The 19,718-nt window shown below is 34.5% G+C and overlaps 1 protein-coding gene across 1 annotated transcript in view; it reads left to right on the top strand.

Moving 5' to 3' along the window:
- Positions 1 to 19,718, top strand: part of FAF1 (Fas associated factor 1) — a 173,954-nt gene that overhangs the window by 75,354 nt on the left and 78,882 nt on the right. The window contains exon 8 of the mRNA XM_005440352.4: positions 13,663 to 13,749. Within this exon, the coding sequence (XP_005440409.4) occupies positions 13,663 to 13,749 (87 nt within the window). The remainder of the gene's footprint in view (positions 1 to 13,662; positions 13,750 to 19,718) is intronic.

Raw genomic sequence — 19,718 nt, 5'->3', positions numbered from 1 at the left:
TTCTTGATTTTTTTTTTTTTTGAGAAACCTATTTCATATTGGCTTCTAATGCAAATAAATATAATCTAGAGGGAAATATATATAATTTTTTTAACATGTTAAATATGTTCTAACTGAAAGATTTTTCTCTATCTTATTAAGTAAATCAGGGTTTTTTTGGTGGAAGATTCCATAGTTAAAGATGTAAACCAGCAATTTCTTGGTTCTATAGCACAACATAGTTCAGAGCTGAGATTAGAGAAACCCTGTAGAGTGGCTAATACTCGAGGGCATCCCCAACTAGAAAAGTATGTGAATTTAGGCATGGGAGGAAGGAAGGATCTGCTTTAAATTTAGTGTAGGGTCACTGAGTCTTAATGATAGATTAAACAAGGGAGGTGGAATAATGAATAGGGGTATGCAATGTGTAGCACTAATACCAGAAGTCTGTGGTTTTCACTGGTTATTTAATGTCTTTTCCCATATGTTTCTGAATAGAGCAGGTTATGGCAGGGATGAGCTAAGGAACAGCTTTGTTAGTGAATTGATAAATAGACTGAATTTTCTCTTAAAAAGTGTGTATGTATATGGGAGAGGTGCTTGTTAATAGTATGATTGGACAACTTATATGTGTATACCTTAAATGTAGCGATATTAGTAACTATATTTGTCCTCAGTGTGTGTATATTGACATTCATAAAATACACTGTGCAGATTGTCTGCATAATTTTCTTTTCCATTGTGAAACTAATAGCCATTCCTTGGCTAAAGCAGAAATTAATCTCAGATTCTTTCTGAATATTGTTGATGTAAAGAAAACCCCAAAGGAAATGGTAAGTTTGCAGACATGAAAACGAAATGGAGGAAGTACCAAGAAATGTTTTTGTTAGTGGAAAGCTAGCTAATGGCTCAGTAAACAGTGTTCTGTAATTTATTTTAACTTGAAGTCAGAATAACAATAATAGAATGTCTATTCAAGCTCAACCATGTAAAATAATTTATTAAATTCATGCTTACAGTGAATGAGAAAGATATCACAGTTTAGTGTTGAGTTTATACAGAGTTCTGACATGTAAGAGTCTGCCAACTACCTGATACCAACAACATAGGTGAACCAAGCAAGTCAACTGTTGAGTTATGGATGGGGTTTTGGGTAATCCGTATTCTCTTTTGTGTGGTGAAGATACCAGAAAGTCTTTAGAGAAAATGTTTTTCACACGTAACTTTTCCTTTGGGTTACAGATGTGATTGCAAGCTACACTGGAAGGTGCGATGCAGGTCCCACTAATAGCTTTGTCTTGTTGCAACAGTACAGTATTGGTGAAATTAGTATGTGCAAGACATTTCAGATCTGTGACTCATCTTCCTTTTTAGATGTGTCTTGTTGACTGGCAATGGGAATAAAAGGTCTGCAGAGGGAGCCTACCCATCTCTCTTCTCTAAGCAGCAGGCTTGCTGTGATCTTTAAGTGTAAAAGTGGTTGGAAGAGAGAAGTAAAACACTGAATTGTATTGGAGGATTTCTCTACATGAAAGTACTTCTCTGGACAACTGTGGTAGTTTCTGTCACATAATTCATAGCTAGACGTCCAAAATAGTTCAAAATTTGCAAATATTTTATAATAATTAACCATGTAAAAATATTTGAATAGATTTTCTATTGTCTCTGGTAACAATAAAACATGCTGCCTTTCATAAAAGAGTTTTACCAATTGTTTAGGGACAAGTAAAAAACACATGATAAAATACTGATTTTGTGATATTTGTTTCTTAAACCAAAATTGGTAGGCTTATCACTTAAAATAAGGATTGTCTCTGAAGCACATGTAGTTTATGCATTTTCTAAAACTGAAACTGAATCAGTTTTTATTCTGAAACATGTTTGGGTAGGAGCAGGGGAAGATACTGTTAGTGAAATGTGTCTTGTTATTGTAATTCAGATTGGGGAGGCAGTGGGATTTAGTCTCTCATTGGACAAAATGTAAATAAATTTGGAAGAGAGAAAGTTTTGGGGTTTTGGGTAGGGTGGGTAGGTGTTGTGAATTCGCCCCCCCTTTCCAGTATGAATATGAATGGTGCTTTTTAGTATAATGAAATGCAGCGAGAATTGGACATCTAACTACCATTCATCTCCTTATTAGTTCCTAAAAGGACTGTTTATTTTACCATTCATATCAATGAATGTAGGGAAGTGATAAAAGTCCAATATATGTATATATCATGCTTAGGCTGTTGCAAATCAGTTTCTTTTGAAATGAAGATTAGGTTGTTTTTCTTCAAATAAATTTGTCTAAATTTTTCTTTTGTTCAGAACATGACAACCGTGAAAATTTAACAAATCTATTTTCCATGGCAAGAATCACGTCAAGTATCTCTTTCACTTCTAATGATAATTCAAACACTAGAAATAATCTTGAAGGCTCTTACAAGTGGAAACCTAACTATATAAAAAATATTTGCTATGATAAAACTCATTAAGAGTTTTCTTAAAAAGGAAACAACACAGCTAATACAAGATGCAGGAAAGTATAATACAGATTTTTGCTGAAGAGTTTGCATACTGGTTCCTGACAAAGGAAGTGGAACAGATTGAAGGACAGGAGCTGCAAAATTACAATTTTTGTGCAGCAGTCTGACTATATGCACATGTGATAATGGACAAGGTGGGATCAAGCCTGTGTAACTGGCATACAGGTTTTTTCTTAGTTCTCAGCCTTTGTTCATATTTTACCATTACCTGGTAGTGACAGTAGATTCTGGTAAGTCTGAGAGATGTTGGGATGCACAGAGTGTATTTAGTAGTTTAAAATGTGTTTTCATATAAATTCTGAATACTAATAATCTTGAAAGTTACTGCCCTCAGTCATGTCCCTAACTGCATGATCAGTAAGTGCCAAGGTATATTTTTCTCCAAGTTACTGATAAAATCACTAGGATAATTTATTAGAATTATCTCTTAAGTCTAAGTATGCAATCCATATGAAATAATTTGTCCCTTGACTCTTGATGATCTTTTTGATCAGGCTAGCCCAGATACAAACTGTTACCCTGGTGCAGTCTTCTGTTGCATTTAGTACGCCAGCTGTTTCAACTAATGGTTGTCATTTTTTTTTTATGGGTTTGTGTTTTTTTTTTTAGCTCCAAAGATCATAGAACTCATCTTGGTAATTATTGCTTTTCTAATTTGCGGTGCTTTTCTTGTTAGTCTTTCATGCCTTCTTCCTGGAGATATCCTAATTTGGCTTGTATATTCTTTATTATACAATCTGCCTAGCTTCAGCTGTGTTACAGCCTTGTACACTGCTGCAGCTGAGTCCAGTATAACACTCTGGACTTCACATAGTTTTCCTGCCATGCTTTGTGAAGCACTCTGAAATCTTCTGGAAGGTGGTAACTAAAAGTAATAATAATAATAAAAAAGTTTCTATATTGAAACTAAGGTCTCATTTTTCCTTCCAGATGCAGGATCTTGCATGAGTATTTGCCTCCAGAGTTTGTCCCACTATTTTTAAAGGGGTCTTAAAATGTTAATTTTTAATGGAAATAAAATACCTGATGTTTGGCAATTTGTCAACATTTTAAGACATAAAAGCAGCTGGAACTGGGATGGTAGCATTAATAATTTGGGTAATTCTCCTGTTTTCTACACAAACCAATATCCTTCCTTGGGGGAACAATATTAGAAACTGTGTTTACCCTTTATATTGCAATTGAGTGCTTTGTCAAAAGAGTAGTTGCCTCTTGATAGCGATCTGGTAATAGATGATTTAGTAGAAGTTGCCTGTTGTCTTTCATAATATGTGTAAAGGTCAGTTAACATACTTATTAGTAACCTGAATTTTTTTCTCAAATGATCATTCCTACTGAATGGAAAAAAACCCTAGGACTTCAAAATGTATCTTTCTGTGTTAGTGCACTATATGTAGAACCAACAAACAAAAAAATTCAATTATTATCATCAGTTTTATTTTGTTAGTAGAAGTCTTTAAGGCATTTTCAAATAAATTCATAAAATTGTTTTGGCACTAAGTCTTTGTTGTTTGATCTCTTCTAACCCTAATCACATCTTCCTTTCAATCTCTAATGTCACAGCTAGCTCACACTCTTAATTCTTTCATACCCTATTTCAACCTCATCCTTGTGTGCTGCTAAAATGATTTTTTTCTTTTTTTTTTTTTTTAAATACTCGTGTCTCTTGCCTCGATTTCTTAAGAATGTGTTTTCCCTTCTTCTGTAGGAATTTGTTTCTTCTTTTAACCTCCTATTAAAAAATTCAAAGGGTCATGCGGTTTTAAGTTCAGAGGGGATTATCACAATTAGGTCTCCTAGGCACTACAAGCAATGAATAATAATAATTATGTAGGCTGAACCTTTGCACAGTGCAGGCCATATAGCAGCAATCGGTAACTTCTACATCAAGTTCAGAAGGTTGTAACTTGCATTTAGCAGTAACGCTCTTCTAGAAGAACAGCTAATTTTAGGTATTTAAAGATGGAGATCAGCAAAGAGGTTTCTTTATTCCACAGAATTAAAATGTTCATGTACGCTGGCAGAAAACTGAAGCACTGAGAAGCAGAACAACATTTTAAAGATGGTGAAACAGTGGTATATAGAATTTGAATATAGTGAATAATGTAATATAGTGAATATACTTAACATTTGCCGCTTGCTGCCGCCCAGGAAAAGGCCAGATGCAAAGCAGTGGGGAAAATAGTATCTGCTAGCTTGAAGAGAGCTCAGATTTATTCTCAGGCCTCAGACCTTGTCTGGGCAGGAGGCTGAGGTTGGGAAAATATCTTTCCACATCTTTGAGGGAACATCTCATGTGCTTGGAACGTTTATCTTTTCAGGTTATATTGTAGGTATAGATATATGTTGCATGAGGTAATCAGAAGTTCACATGTCAGAAGATTCACAAACATTTAGTTGAAGCCTTGCTTTTATTTTCTGTTTCAAAATTCGTAGGTTTTAACCACAAAAATATACTAGCATTACTCAGCAGACCATTTTATTGTAAGTCGTGGTGTTAAGATGCTAACTTGGCACAGACCCATTAAAAAAAGGTCAAATGACATCCAAGAAGGGTTTGTTTAAGAAGTTTAAAATGTGAACTCCAATGAATGAAATAGAGGGTAATGAAGTAGTAATAACTATGAAATCTTTGAAAGTAATTTATTCACAATGTCATTTCTGTCACTGAAAGGAAACTGCCAAATGTGTCTTTACAAGTGTTTACAAAATGAAATAAATTTTAGATGTCATTACATTTAAATTGTAAATAATCTGGTGATTCCTAAACTGAATGGGCTTCTGATTATAACTTCTAGTTAAGAAAAATTTCTGAATTATTTAAAAAAGTGTTTCAGCTCAGACATGTAGTTGCTCAATGAGGCTACAAAGTGAGTAGGTAGTGTCTCTGAAGGTGTCTTCCTCTCAGCTGTAGAAGTAGACAGAACAGAGCCAACTAGCTTAGGAATAAAACAATTTATTTCTTAAATTTAGGACAGTTAATGTTTGCCGGTAGTATATTAAATAAGTAATTAGGACTGTCTGTAGTCTTCAAGAATTTACATCAGTAAAACGCAATGAACATTTTTGTTTTGGGTTTTGTTTGATGACTCACTATGATGGGTATAAATCTGGGGGAATGAGGCTATATAGAAGTGCTTAGTTGGGGCATAAAGAATCCATATGCCTTTCTGGAAGTCTGGTAAGTCTGTCTTCCTATGTAGTATCTTATTTTTCTAAATGAGATAGTTTTTACTAAAATATTATGGTGAATCATCTCTCTGTTAAGTTTATTGTCTCTTTACAAGTTCTTTCTCCTGAAAATTTACCTCCCCTTCCCCATTCTAAAATACATAATAGCACAATAATATATTAACTTTGCATTTACTTACTCAGCCACTTAATTTTAGTAGTTACCTTGTTTCTCCTTGCCTCATCATTCAAATTGGAAATAGTGTGGATTGTTTATGTTCAAGTAGTCATTTAATCCTTAGGTATGTGAAGTTCATACTCCACCTTTCCCGTGATGAGAGGCAAAATAATCTACTCCAATCTCTTTTTTCTAGATACTGAAATTAAAGAATTGAAATCATCAAGACGCATTTGCTGGGTTTTGCTCATTGTTTAATGTGACTTAATCTTCATTGTTCGAACATTTTGTCAGCAAATTGTTGCAAAAAATCACACAGTCTTTTCCAGACTCGAGTGGTTACCTAGTGAATTCAACAGGTTTTCTAATGAAGATATTGGCACAATATTTACTGAATACTACAGTACAATAAGCCATTTTTAAGAGGATTTTAAACTGGATTTGTTTTGATTTGAACACTGTTCCATATGCTCTAAAGTGAAAGCTGGATTCTCAGTGGTTTTTTGCACATAAAATGTATTTAATTGCAGGAAAGTGGTACACAAATACTTAGCAGAAAATTTTCTACTGATTTTTTGTGTTGTAACTTGCTGATGAATTCTGCATTGTATGTGGCTGACGTACAATGGACATTTAGGTTCTCTTGGGGTCCTTTAGGAAGGTTTGAAATTGCATAGTGTTTTTAATTTGGAAATGAAACAGTCCTAATTAGAGGGAAGAGAATATTACTTTCAAGAGGTATAAAAGTTTTGGTGCTTTTGTTTCAGTTTTACTTTCATGATTGAATAAGCAAGTCATGTATTTCAGACACTGAATTAAACCAAATTACGTTAGAATTTAATGAATTTTTATTCTGCATTAAACAAGAAAAGAGATTTCAAAGCTTTAGCTTACTAAAGGGGAAAACTTAATAAAAGTAGACCAGAATCTTTTTGGAGGTATGAAAAGCAAAAATATTAATTTAACGGAAGAGCTGTGAAATAAAAAATTAATTAAAGAATGTGTTGTAGTAAAACATGTATTAGAGTTCTTGTGTATTTCATAAAACCACTGAATCTGAATCACAGCTGACTTTTGGTTGGCAGGCTTGGGCAGGAGAGGAGTTCTTTTGCCTTCAGTATTCATTTCAAATATTTAGGTTGTAAGTGTATTTTTTTCCTTTAGATTACAGCAGACTGAATTGAGTATACATGTAAATGTAAATAGTTATTTTAGCATAGTGAATTGTCCTTGGAGAGTTTCAGTTGCATGACATTCTTGAGAAACAGATGCTGTTATTTAAAAATAGCCCAATTCTGACATCTTAATTCACTAACTGAAAGCATTCCATAATTTCAACTTCAGTCAGCTGCTAGAAGAGGCCAGTTATCATTTGATGTCTTTGGAATTGCATTATTGTTTCTAAAGTAAAACCTACACTAAAATGAAATTTGCTGATTTAAGTAACCTTTGTTATTTATGTTTTAATATAGCTTATTGTGTATTGGAGATACAAAAAGGCAAACAAAATTGTAAGCAGAGCAGGCTTATACCATTCCCCCCAAATGAATCTTGCATTAAATGCCCTGAGAGTTCTGGTTTGGATGCTAATGTTAGTCATAGTTCATACAGTACATTATCTGAATATATTCTACTTGAGTGTTGCTGGCTAAAAATTACTGCAGATACCATTTTTTGAAGTTAAGAAATTAATTTTCTCGTTGTCTGCTGATAGCCTTTTCCTGATGAAATGCAAAATAATTGCTCTCTGCTACAGGAAAATTTTCAATATGGATCACTTATTTTTGTTTTTCATTTTCTCCTCTTAACTTCTTCTGTTTCTGTTCTTTGTCTTTACTATTACTACAGACCAAATCTATTGCAAAAGGTTGTGGCAGAGATGCTGATTCAGAAAATTTTTCTCTCTAGTTTTACATCTCTCTATTTTTAATAGTTCTTGTTGGTCCATGGTTAACTGAAATTACCCATTTATTTGACCCATCTTTTTGTTCATAACTATTGATAACATAATTAAACATCATTATCCCTTCAAATTCACCATTTTATCACCTTTGACACTTCTCTATGTTTAGGAACTTGGTAGATTCTGTCCCTGCTTCCTATGTATTACTGCCAGATTCCCAGTGCTCTTTGCTAGCTGTCAGAATTTTGTCTGGCAGAGGCTTTCCTCTATAACCTTGAAGGCTACCGCTTTAGCTGGCTTTGGGTCCTTTCTTTCCATCTTTCTTCACCAAAAGGCTTTTGCTTACTTTGCATTTCTTTCTGTCATTGCCCCATCTATATCGTTGCTGTCTCCTGAAAATTTTGCTTACTTGTCTTGGCTTCTTCTCTGTTACAATGTCAAAGTCAAGATTCTTGCTTTACTGTCGGTGCCCCATGCAACCTTGCTATGTCTGCATCTGATCTCATTTCCCCGTGTCCCCCAACTCACATTCCACATTCCTCACAGTCCTCTGACTTTATTGCTCCTTTTGTCTGCCTTTCATGCACTCATTTTTGCACTGTCTTTCATGCTGCCTATGTGCCTGGAACAGTCTTTAGCATCTCAGCCAATTTACAGCTTTGCATAAATTATATTTTATAATAAGACTAACAAAAGTTCATTATCTACATTATTTCAATTAACTTTGTACCTGCATAAGCGGAAAACAGCCTGAGGGAAACTACTGTTAAACTTTGTTGTGATTTGTTGTGATTCAAAGATACAGATTCAGGCATGACAGTTCTTTGATGATTCAGCATAAATTTAATTTTTTTAACAATTTGGTTGGTGTTAGATTTTTATTTTATTTTTGACAGTAGATTTCAAATTTTTCTCATTCAGAGATAAGAAAATAGCTACTTATTCCTGCTGAGTGAAACCACCAGAAGGCAGTCATCAGTGCATTACCTGTGCTTCGTGTCCTGTGATACATTTTACCTCATTTATCCTTAGTAATATAGATATGGAAGAGTTTTGAATGTTGGATTAACTTCCTATCTACAGACAAAGTGTATCTTTTGTGTTTAATCTTACTTTTAAAGCTACATACTCACCTGCTTGAAAAAAAACAGTGAAAGATGAGAAAGTAAGACTGCCTATATCTGAGAAGTTTTCTCACTGTGTTGGCTGCTTTGGCCATATAGGTTTTCTTAAAATATTAAAAGTTGTTTAATATTTTAACTCCCTTCTAACAGCGGTGAAAATGTGCTGAAGGTAAAACTTTGCATGCTTCTCCTGCATCAGTGTATAGCTACAAGGCAGGGCATTCTGCAGGAATTATAACAGCATTTTCTAAGTAAAATTATGTCTGAAATATACGGGGTATTATTTTTCTGTGTGTGTTGAAATGGTTGTATTGATACTGTTCACAGCTGAGTTGTGGAACCAAATAGATGTGCCTTTAATTTGTTTTTAAATGATTTTGTATATTCTGGAGATTATAATCTGAAGGGTGGCTGCCATAGTAATGTGCCAGTCACCATGGCATCTGAACATTATGAAAAGAAATTCTGAGCTGCACAAAGACAATACCACCAATTCGTATTTCAAGCTGATCAAAGGTGGGAGACCAACAAGTTTGCCAATAAATGTAGCTCAGTGGATGGCACTAGAACTTAGTTTGCTTTACACGTATTTATGAAGATTTTGTTCCTCCTATCAATATCATGTGAATTTATAAAAGCCTTAACACCGACTTCATCCCTTTACTGTGCTTTTTTTCAGTTGTGTGAAGAGTGGGCCAAAGGCTTTTATTTCAGTGGCCTAGTGAAGAAGCAGTTTATGGTTCTGCTTTATTTGAATTGTTAGGACTTTTTCCTCCTTACAGAATTTTTAACTTTAAACTGAAATTAAGTCAGTTAATGAAGAAAAGGGGGGTTTCTGCACTCAAGTGGTAAATATTCCTAGTCACTAAAACATTTTGCAGTCTGCTTTCATAATGCTATTTTAAACAAAACTAAAATTAAATCGTTACTTAAAAGCAAGCTTATTTTATCTTAAATAATTGATTGTGGCTTGTTGTTTGAAAGAGGACTACTCTGGCATGAATTCCAAATCCAGTTATGATCTTAACTCAAGCAGTTTGTTTAATCAAACATTACTCTACTAAGTCTTACATGGTCCCCTACCCAGCTAGGCCTGCCTATAACAACTAGTTTATTCTGCGACGAGTTGCTCAACAGATGTCATTCTGGTAGAATAATGCAGCAGAATAGTTGTGCGTTGGCTAAAATTACTTCAACTTTGATCACTTTTGTCCAGCACATCAGTCTGGCATTGTGCTTTATACCAACATAACACTTTACCCCGAGCATGCCTTTCAAGCTTAGAATAGCAGAGGAATGTTATTGAATTCAGTGCAGTTACAGATGAGTTAATGAAAGAAGGGAAATACTGTTTTTTTCATAATGCCTTTCTGTTGTACTTTGGAATTAAAAGGGAATTTGAGGAATGTGACTTCCGAGTTATTTATTTTTACTTCTGAAGGCCTTTTGAAAACAATATTATGCAGTTCTATTGATCCCATGTTTCTGTAAATAAGTTTCACTTGTTATTTGAAAATGGCTCATTCTTAAGTTTCATATTGTAAAAATAGTATTAATAACACTTTTGGTGTGTAATTGGAGAATAGTTATCTGACAGGGACAGTTTATCCTGGTTTTTAATGCAAGAAAGCTAAAACAGCAAGATCTCTATTCTTGTGATCACAGACCAGTATTATTACATTTTGGTGGGCTGTTGTGGGGTCGGTACAGAGTAATGACGTCTCTTTACCTTGATACTACTGCGAAATGAATCCTGCACTGCAGGCTACCTTCTTCTTGAGAAGCAGTGCGTCCACCGAGTTCTGCAGAGTTTAGTTTTCCATAATTCCGTTTTTCACAAGTGCATCTGTGTATACATATGTGTGTGTATATATATTAGGATATACCATATATATGTGTATTTGAAAGGAATTTAAGTTATTAATAATTGAGGTATATTTGTGTTTTTTAAAGCTTGACAATGTGCTTAAGTATGAGGATGCACTAATATGAAGTCCACTTCAATTGCTAATAAATACTTCAGGGTTCTGTCTAAAAAAATCCCACTGTTCTTCTTCTAGTTTTTTTAAATTACTATCTAGTTGCAAAGTTTTTTACTTGAAACATAGTTACCTGATCAGTCTCCCTGCAAAAACTCCTACAAAACCAATATTAACATAAAGGTTATCAGGTATACATGTAATTTACTAGTTCTACAAGAACAGAGAGATATCTTGATGATTCCAAAACATGCAATGAAGCTGAACTGAAAATCCAACCCAAATACAGGTTATGATACAAAAATGTCCAGATAAGGAACCCGCATGATCTGACTTTCATCCTTTAGTGAGATGTAGATTCAAGAGTTGGAAGTAATGTATCTTACTCTTGGATAGTAAACTGAAGCCATTGTTTCCCACTCTCTGTGTATATTTATACAGCTTTAAACTGATAGTGTTGAAATTAATATCCCCATGGCCTATATATAAAATTTATCCAGAAATATGAGACAGTTCTTCACAGCTTTTACTAAGGGGCACTTTGTTAGTATGAGATACTGCTACTACTAAAAGTAGTGAGAATGAGAAACAGTAATTGAATGGAGGATCTGAGAACTGGAAGTACAGTCAGAGCATTGCACTTTGCGTTTGCTCTCTCTGTGCCCTGAGTTTTCTCAGTTGTGTTTGTTTTCAGAGAGTTGGCAAACTCATGCAGCAGTGCCATGGAGAACCTTTCAAAGAATGTTACCCAAATCAACATATGTGAGCAAGCATACGTGTGGAAATCCCTGCCTCATCCATCACGCCCTGTAGGATATTTCCAGTGATTAGAACAGTTATTTTACCGCATTTCTCTCTAAAGATGATCCAGAGAAAAAGCATGTTGGGTGCTATTTCATTATGCAAACACATTTTTAGATTAATATCTACAGCCAGATGTTGCCTATACATACTGCACTAAAAATAAATGACTAATTTTGAGGGAATGTATCCATCTGTTTATATTACCCTATTACCTTATTGTGTTCAGACCTCAGCTGTGCCTTACTGATGAAGCTATGGCAAGTATGGATTAGTAGGTAGGCCTAAAACATATAAAGTGTCTATTAGTGGATAGCTTTGTTATATTGCGTTATCTCCCTAAGAAAGGTAGTTTAGAATAATTTTTTATTCAATTCTCGAACATGAAACCTTTAAATGTGTGGATTAAGTTAGTATTTCTCACTTTGACTAATTTCAGCTTTCTTCCTGATATTTTCTTTTTTTGAACCTTTTTTCTGTTCAGAGGAAGTAGTTACCTTAGGGTAAGGGCACTTGACTGCAAGCGAGGTGCTAGCCCAAATATATTTTGTGCTGACAATGATATTTTTTTTTTTCAGTTCACAGAATTTTTGATAATTCTTATAAAAGAAGTTAGAATACAATAATTATTGTTTCTTTCCAGTTAACAAGTCAACAAATGGAAAGCTAAAGAAGGCATTAGAGGACACTTTTTGGAGTAGTCTTGGCATTTACTTTAAGTCAAATATTATCCATCTGCCATAATTCCGTAATTTTTTTTTTGGTTGGAGATGTCAAACACTTTATTCTTGTATCTCTTAGTATTAGACTGTACAGCCCTCTTAGAGCTGGGAACAGGACACAAAACTTTTGACTTCCTCAGATTCTGTGTAGCAAAAGGTCCTGTAATATATTAGTAAAATGTATCAAACCTTGCTTTTATCTATTTGAGAATGTTTTTCTGGATGTAACCTAGGTTGTTGTGATCTGTATTTGGAAACTGAAATAGACCTGTGAAGGTATGGGAGGACCTTCTATTCCCATGTAGCAGTTTTATGGAAGAAAAAACAAAAGCCAGCATTGCTTGCTCTAAGTGTTTTGTTGTTCACAGTTCTGGTCCAGCTGGGCAATATTCACATGTGCTGGTTGGTTTTGCAGTCTTCACATTCAGGTATGCAGTATTATTCACAATTTGAGATACCGCTCTCTATCCCAAGCACAAAAATTTATCTTTTTGTGATTTAAATAATTGCTTATCACAAAACCTCTGATAAAACATGCCAGATTTTTTATCTGTATTAATGTTTTTGTGGAGTTCTGTAACTTCTGTTTTGCAGTATTCTTCCTGTATTTAAAATTTTCATTTCTTTCTTCTTTTCCCACTCCCTTCCTCCTTACAACCATCATGTGAGATGGTTAATGGTAGCAACTTGTATTTTAGTAGCACGGGAAAAGGGTTGATATAAAAATTGGTTGATTTGAATTTTATTAATAAATGTTTGAAGGGCGTTGTCATTGGAAACATGCTTATTGATTCATATTTCAATGTTTAATGTACTCACTTGGTTTTGGATCCCATATAAGAAACTTAGGCAAAACTATTTGTATTCCTTATTGCATTAGATGTAAATGAACCTAAAATTTTCAGGTGAAACAGAATACATTAACTAGCAAAACCTGTAACAATTTTTGTTATCTTCTGCTTCTCTTCAGATTGTTACTTTGTAATACTTCTTACTGTGAAAATTTGTGTTATCAATTGTTTTACACATTTATGATGCTGAAGTAATATTGAATCACTACGAATGATAACTTAGAGATCTTAATTTTTTTTCTTTAACAGTACTGTATGTAAACCTGTGGAACAGATCTGAGTCTTTGAGTGTTGGAGGAATCTGTTTTACAATAATTAGAAAAAATCAAAATAAAAAGCTTAGGATTATGATGAAAATAATACAGTTTTCCTGTATTGCTTTCATTAGAGCAAGTTCTGAATATTTTTTTTTTTTTTTTAAACCAGGTAAAGCGGAATGTGTATGACCTAACTAGTATCCCTGTTCGTCACCAGTTATGGGAAGGCTGGCCTCCTTCTGCTACAGACGACTCAGTAAGTAGCTTTGGTTCTCATTTAATTTCTTCCTACAAATAGCTGATTTTACTTGGATTTTTGATTGGCATCATCCAACAGCTTTTTCTGTCTCATATGCAGTAACTTAGCATTACACATACTTCAGAGCTTTATCTTGAAAGATACAAATACTAATGTACGGGATTACTGAAGCACATAGAAATTATTCAAGTGAATCAAATTCAGTGCACGTTTTAAATGAGGAGGAGACATGTTCCTAGACTGAAGCAAAGCTGCACAACAATTTGGAAGCTGAGGAAGTCTGTGCACTGACTGAACTTCAGGAAAAAAGTCCTGCCTTCTCAATGTGTTCTGAGTGCCCATCTAGATATTTTACTCAGTAGTGTATGTTATTTCACCAGTATGCTTCAGCCTGTGTCTGTCTGGCTTTAAGGAGAAGAGGTGTTCCTGTTGAAACTGGTGGAGAGCTTCCCTTGCCTTTAAAGTATCTACTTTAGTTCTTGCTGAACCAGTAAGAATGTATCGACATTTGTAAGATTACATTTTGAAATATTAAATAATATGTATACAGTACAATATGTATTCAGTTTTCAAACATGTTGCAGCATTTAGAATTACCATTATTTAGAAATGGAGGGAAATCTTAGCTGAGATCAATAAGAACCCTTGGTGACAGAATCAGCTAACTGAATTGCCTACAAATTCATGAAATTGCAGGACTTAACTGCAGAATTCCATTAAATATTAGACTTGTATCCTTGCTTGGTTGTCTCTGTAGTATGTTTTACTGCACGGCTTTCATTTTTGCTCAGATAATTTTCTTCTGGTAGTACGTTCCCAATGGCAGCTTGTGAGTTCTGCCTTTATTTAAAAAACAGAAAGAGAAAAAAAAAACCCAGAAAGTCCTGAAAGGCTGAAATAATTATGTAGTTATGTTGTATACAGACTTTGTGACCTAAGGAAAATGTAGAAGAATTAAGTATTGCTACTTTTATAAAGTTATTAATTTTAACTGGGAGTTGAACCTGAGTATGCTGCAAAGCAAAAATGGAATTGGGATTTGCTTCCTCTACATATTACCATTGTCTTCAATGCATTATTTTCCTGTCCATTTCTACTCTTTTCTTGTAAAGGGAGAATTGTGGTTTGTATGATAAGATTGATGCTTTTTAAGTTTGAAAGAGGTGGGTAAATCTTATGTCCACGTATTCAGAAGTGTATGTGAGATGACACGTGTAATATCTGAAATAACGTCATGGTGTCATGTGGTAATTGCTGTCTTTGAAACGTGGATCCATTTTAACATTTTATTAGTTTACATTAGCCAAAAAAGAATTGGAAACTCGGCACTTCTAATCTGTTTTCCCACAGCTGTTAGGTTTTCCCATATTTTTCTCCCCTTTCTTTTGAATACGGTACCTCACATATGTAAAACTCATAAATCTGTTTTAAGTCTGTTTTTACAAGTGACATTGTTGCAGGTGAATGTTTTCCCTTTTCATCTTTAATGAAATTGGTGAATGTTGAGTCATCTGCTCCAAAGCAGGAGAGTCCTCCAAGCTCACTGCTTGAGTCTGGTGGAGCTGAGACTTGTCAGCTGTGTAAACAGATTTGAATGTGTTACCAACAAAAATATAATTAATTTCTGTCTAAAATTAGAGGCCATAGCTTACTATTTATGAAGATTTTATGTTAGCAGTGACTATCTGTGGTTCTGTGATCTGAACCTTTTTTCCTTTGCAAATTAGAAATATTCAGGAATAATTACTTTAGTAATTAGTCATAATGTCTTTTAGTTCCGTGGCAGATTTTTAAAATAACTTTTTCCCTTAGAGGGTTTTTATTTGCTGTATTGTATAGTACTCTATTGCAATTAAAGAGTTAAAGAGACTTGATTAAAATACTTTTTCATTTACATGTTATGCAGCATAAGAAATACTTTGTAATACCAGGAGGTTTTTTCAGTGCAGTTCTCGTTAACCTTTGGCTTAGCAAATAGGACAACTAAATAGACTTCGCATAATTGGATTCCTGTATCATCTCGAGTCTCTTATGAACCTGACAGACTACAGTGTTCTGACATTATCAGGAAATTTAGTGGAGTCAATAGTCATTTAAAACATTGTTGCTTCATCTCCCTTCAGAGTTAAGATATGTTCTCTGCTTATACTATCTAATGAAATATGGGATACTGTATGAATTGTCAATAACTCTTTCAGATCCTTTTGCACACTTTCACCAGGGAAATGGATATTAAAACCTCCGCACGCAGGAGTATGTTTTAATGCTGTGACAGTTTGATTGTGGGAAGCAAGGCATACGTACTCTGTGGAAATCTAGTTTTGCCATCCAGCAAGGACATATTTTTAGCTTTTATTGTGCCTGAATAATTTTAATGCCATGAGTTATATCTGCTCTGCTCATTAAAATTCAAAAAATTAAATATATGAATTTTAAATAATTCTTTTTTTAACAAGTTTACATAAGAAAACTTGAATTCTATTGAAGGCCTAATTTATCTGTCTTTAGGTATATATCATGAACTGATACAATGGAGTCTGGAAAAGTATCCTAGAAATTAAAAAAATAATTTGATTTAAATAGATTCATAGTTCTCATTTTTTTTTTTTATTTTGGATTTTATAAAAGCATTAACATTACTGAGTTTGTAAAATGAGAACCAAGCCAAATAATTTACTAAAATTTCTGAAATGTTTTCTGTTTGTCTTTGTTATATTGGCTGAACTTCTAAACTTCTGCTGTTAATTACTGCTGTTGCCAAGTGGAATGAGCAGCCTTCAAATATATGTGCATGAAGAAAAAAATCTGAGATCAGTTGTAGGTAGTGTTTCAATTACAGTTTTTACATGGAAGAATTGTGATTTTATTTATGTAAGTACAGGTGACTTTTTGGATATTAGCTTTACACATGAATGTTTGAAGTACCCCACCCCCCACCCCTGCTGAGGTCATTGGGGTTTGATTTATTCGAGTAGGATGAGGTTTTGTCCCTGATGTTTCTGTTTATTTTTGGTAGCATAGAACAACAATACCCAATATGAGAAGAAGGAGAGAGTTGCTTTTGTGCTGCTTTTTTTCTCAGTATTTAAGATAAAACGTTTTTCCTAATTAGTTCATTGTTTTAAGTGATTTCAGCGTAGCAATGAGAAATGTCTGTTTCTTCATAAATAACAACAGTGAGCTTGGCAAAATGGGATATATTTCTGCATTAAAAAGATGTAAAACTTTCAGGATTAGGTTTGGGCTTGGGGGAAGTGGGAGGAGGGAGAGAGGCAGAGGCAGATGAAGCATCCTGTGTTGTAACTGTGCCGTCACACACAGATCCCGTAAGAGGAACTCAGCATCTGTCCTTCCGCCTACTGCCAGTAATGCTTTACTTCCCTAAACAGTACAGTTGGTCAAGACCTCGTATCCTCATTTCAAGACAAGTAACCGTACTTCTTCATTGTATAGATAAGCAATCGGATATTAGTTTAGGCAGAAGTGGGTCTATACTGACAAGTTATTCGGCTGCACTGCTGAAGAGTCATACTTCAGATGTGACATGGGAGTGTCCACTTAAGTGTTGAGGTTCTACATCATCCCTTGTGAACATGACCATCTCCAGTTCTCCGAGGGCTGTAGCAGATGTGGTTGATGTTCCTTAGCTGAATTTAATAAAGACTTCCAGGTTATAATCAAAATTCTCAAACATACATGCATGATCTAATTAGCACTGCTGTTATATTTAGGTATTTCATTGCAAAGTACTAAGTACAGCCTGTGTGCACAGGTAGAAATTAAGAACGCTGATAAGTAGTGTTGTGGTACAAAGTCAAACCATTTATGACACTTCTTGGCTGATCTCCAGATTCTTGAAGAGGTTGAGTATTAAGCGCCTCCATAATTAGTATTCCTTCCCTTTCCAGGTCTTAGTTCTGAACAGAAAGTTTATTACCACATGCTGGCATTGTGATACGAAAACAAGTTGTGAGATTTATATATGAGGGCCGTTTAATTGTAATGGATGCCATGTCTGCGTGTACTGGATTATTTGGAATTTTCCCCCTGGAATTGATATGACTAAAGAATAAATAGTCCTGACAGAGATAGTGCCTATTGGAAGTGTGAAGTTGACTATATTTAAATTAAAATACATAAATCACTAGAAAATAGTCAACTTTTTTTTAAAATATCATAATTATGATTTAGATTGTCTGTAATGTTACTTTGTATGTTACTTCTGTGGTTCTTATCAGTTGCGGGCTGTAGAGTAGTAGAGTGATCTGACAGGATCCTTTTAATTTAAATAAAATTAAAATAAAAATTTAGATAAATAAACAAACTTGCAGTCTTTTCTGTTACGTGGGTTCAGGAATATGGTAAAGTTTCAATGTAACATTTATACTATAATCCCAATTTAGTAGCAAAAATCATTAGACAATACCCAGTCTTGGAAGTTCATGGTGCTTTATGAAGCAGCACATTCATCATCATTAAGAAAAAGAAAAGTAACTGAACAATTTCATAAACAGTTCCTAAATGTCTTTATTTTAGATAACCTTCTGACTTGGATTTGGTTTGCTTGGATGTTTTTATGTGGATGATAGTATGATGAATTATGTTCTTTCCCCAGGATATAAAGGAGGTTTACAATTGTTCCTTCACAATTTTTTTTCTTTTACCCTATGCCCTTGTCTGTTATCCATTTATAAAAATTAAGTGCAACAAGTGCACACTAAAGAACAAAACCCGTTGTATCATTTTATTAAAAATATAAGTCAATCTAGCAGCTGTGATCTAAAAAAACACCCAAAACCACCACAAAAAACCAAAACAACAACAACAACAAAACCCGAAACCAGAAAAACCCACAACCTTTCAGTTTTCAGCATTCTTAACCATATTGGGTCCTGATGGGGAAAAAAAAGAGATTTGTCATGTTCTGCCCACGGTTCTGCTTCTTGTGGTCTGGTTGTAATGTTGGAGGCTTTGGTTATTAGAGTTCCTGGAAATGAAAGAAATGGGAAATGCACTCTTTGCTTCTATTTGTTGTAAGGGTATTTGGATGGCAGTAGCCATGATCTTGAAAATCTGGGAAAACTCAGATCACCTTTCTTAGTTACCATAAAAAGGATTCTAGTTTTTATAACTCATTTCATCCATGAATTGAAATGGTCAATAAAATCATAGAATTTTTAAAGCTGATCCCATGTTTCTTATGGGGAAGAGCAGCAAGATTGATTTGGATATACACAGGTGTATTGGGAGTTGGTGAGGTGTTTTTTAGAGTCTATTTTAGGACTGTTCTGGTGGGCCAGTTTATTGTTACTGATCAAATAGAAATTTCATCTTTAAGTGGGTGCTGTTCATCTTTTATCTTTTGGGGAGGAAAGAATTCAAAGTAGTGTGTTTAGAGGGGAGTGCAGCTGACTTTACCACATGTATAATCTGGTATTTTCATAACCACAACTTGTCTAGAGCATTGATGGTTTTGCTGAGACAGTCATCCCATCTAAAAGCACAGAGCCTTTCTTAGAAGACAGGTCTGCTTGGAGCTTTTTTAGTATGTCATGTGAAGCTTAAGGAAAATTCCCATAAACAATGTAGTAGATAAAAGGCAGGTAGCATATGCAAGCTCATGTTCTGGTTTCCTTTACAACCCAGACCAGTGCTTCCACTTGCCGTTCAGGGTTGGGCCGAACACAGAATGTAATTAAGAAGACTCAAGTTTCCTCGTTAGATGCTGAGAGCTTGTGTACTGGTTTCAGCGTATCCCAGGTTTTCTCTGCAGGCCTCTGTTAGGTGGTGATGACGCCTTGTGTTCTACAGGGAAGATTTTATAACTGTTACTAAAATTTCACTGCTTTCAGAGAATAGTCTCTGGCTTTATCTGAGATTCCAGTTGCTCTTTCTTATGAAGAAAAACTGCTGTCACGTTGATCATCATGGTTTTTTTGGTAATTTTTTACTGCTGCCTTATTAAA

This window comes from Falco cherrug, chromosome 12, assembly GCF_023634085.1.
Source record: "Falco cherrug isolate bFalChe1 chromosome 12, bFalChe1.pri, whole genome shotgun sequence".
NCBI lineage: Eukaryota > Metazoa > Chordata > Aves > Falconiformes > Falconidae > Falco > Falco cherrug.
Note: the sequence above shows the minus strand (reverse complement) of the source record. Positions and strands in the feature narration are given on the sequence as shown.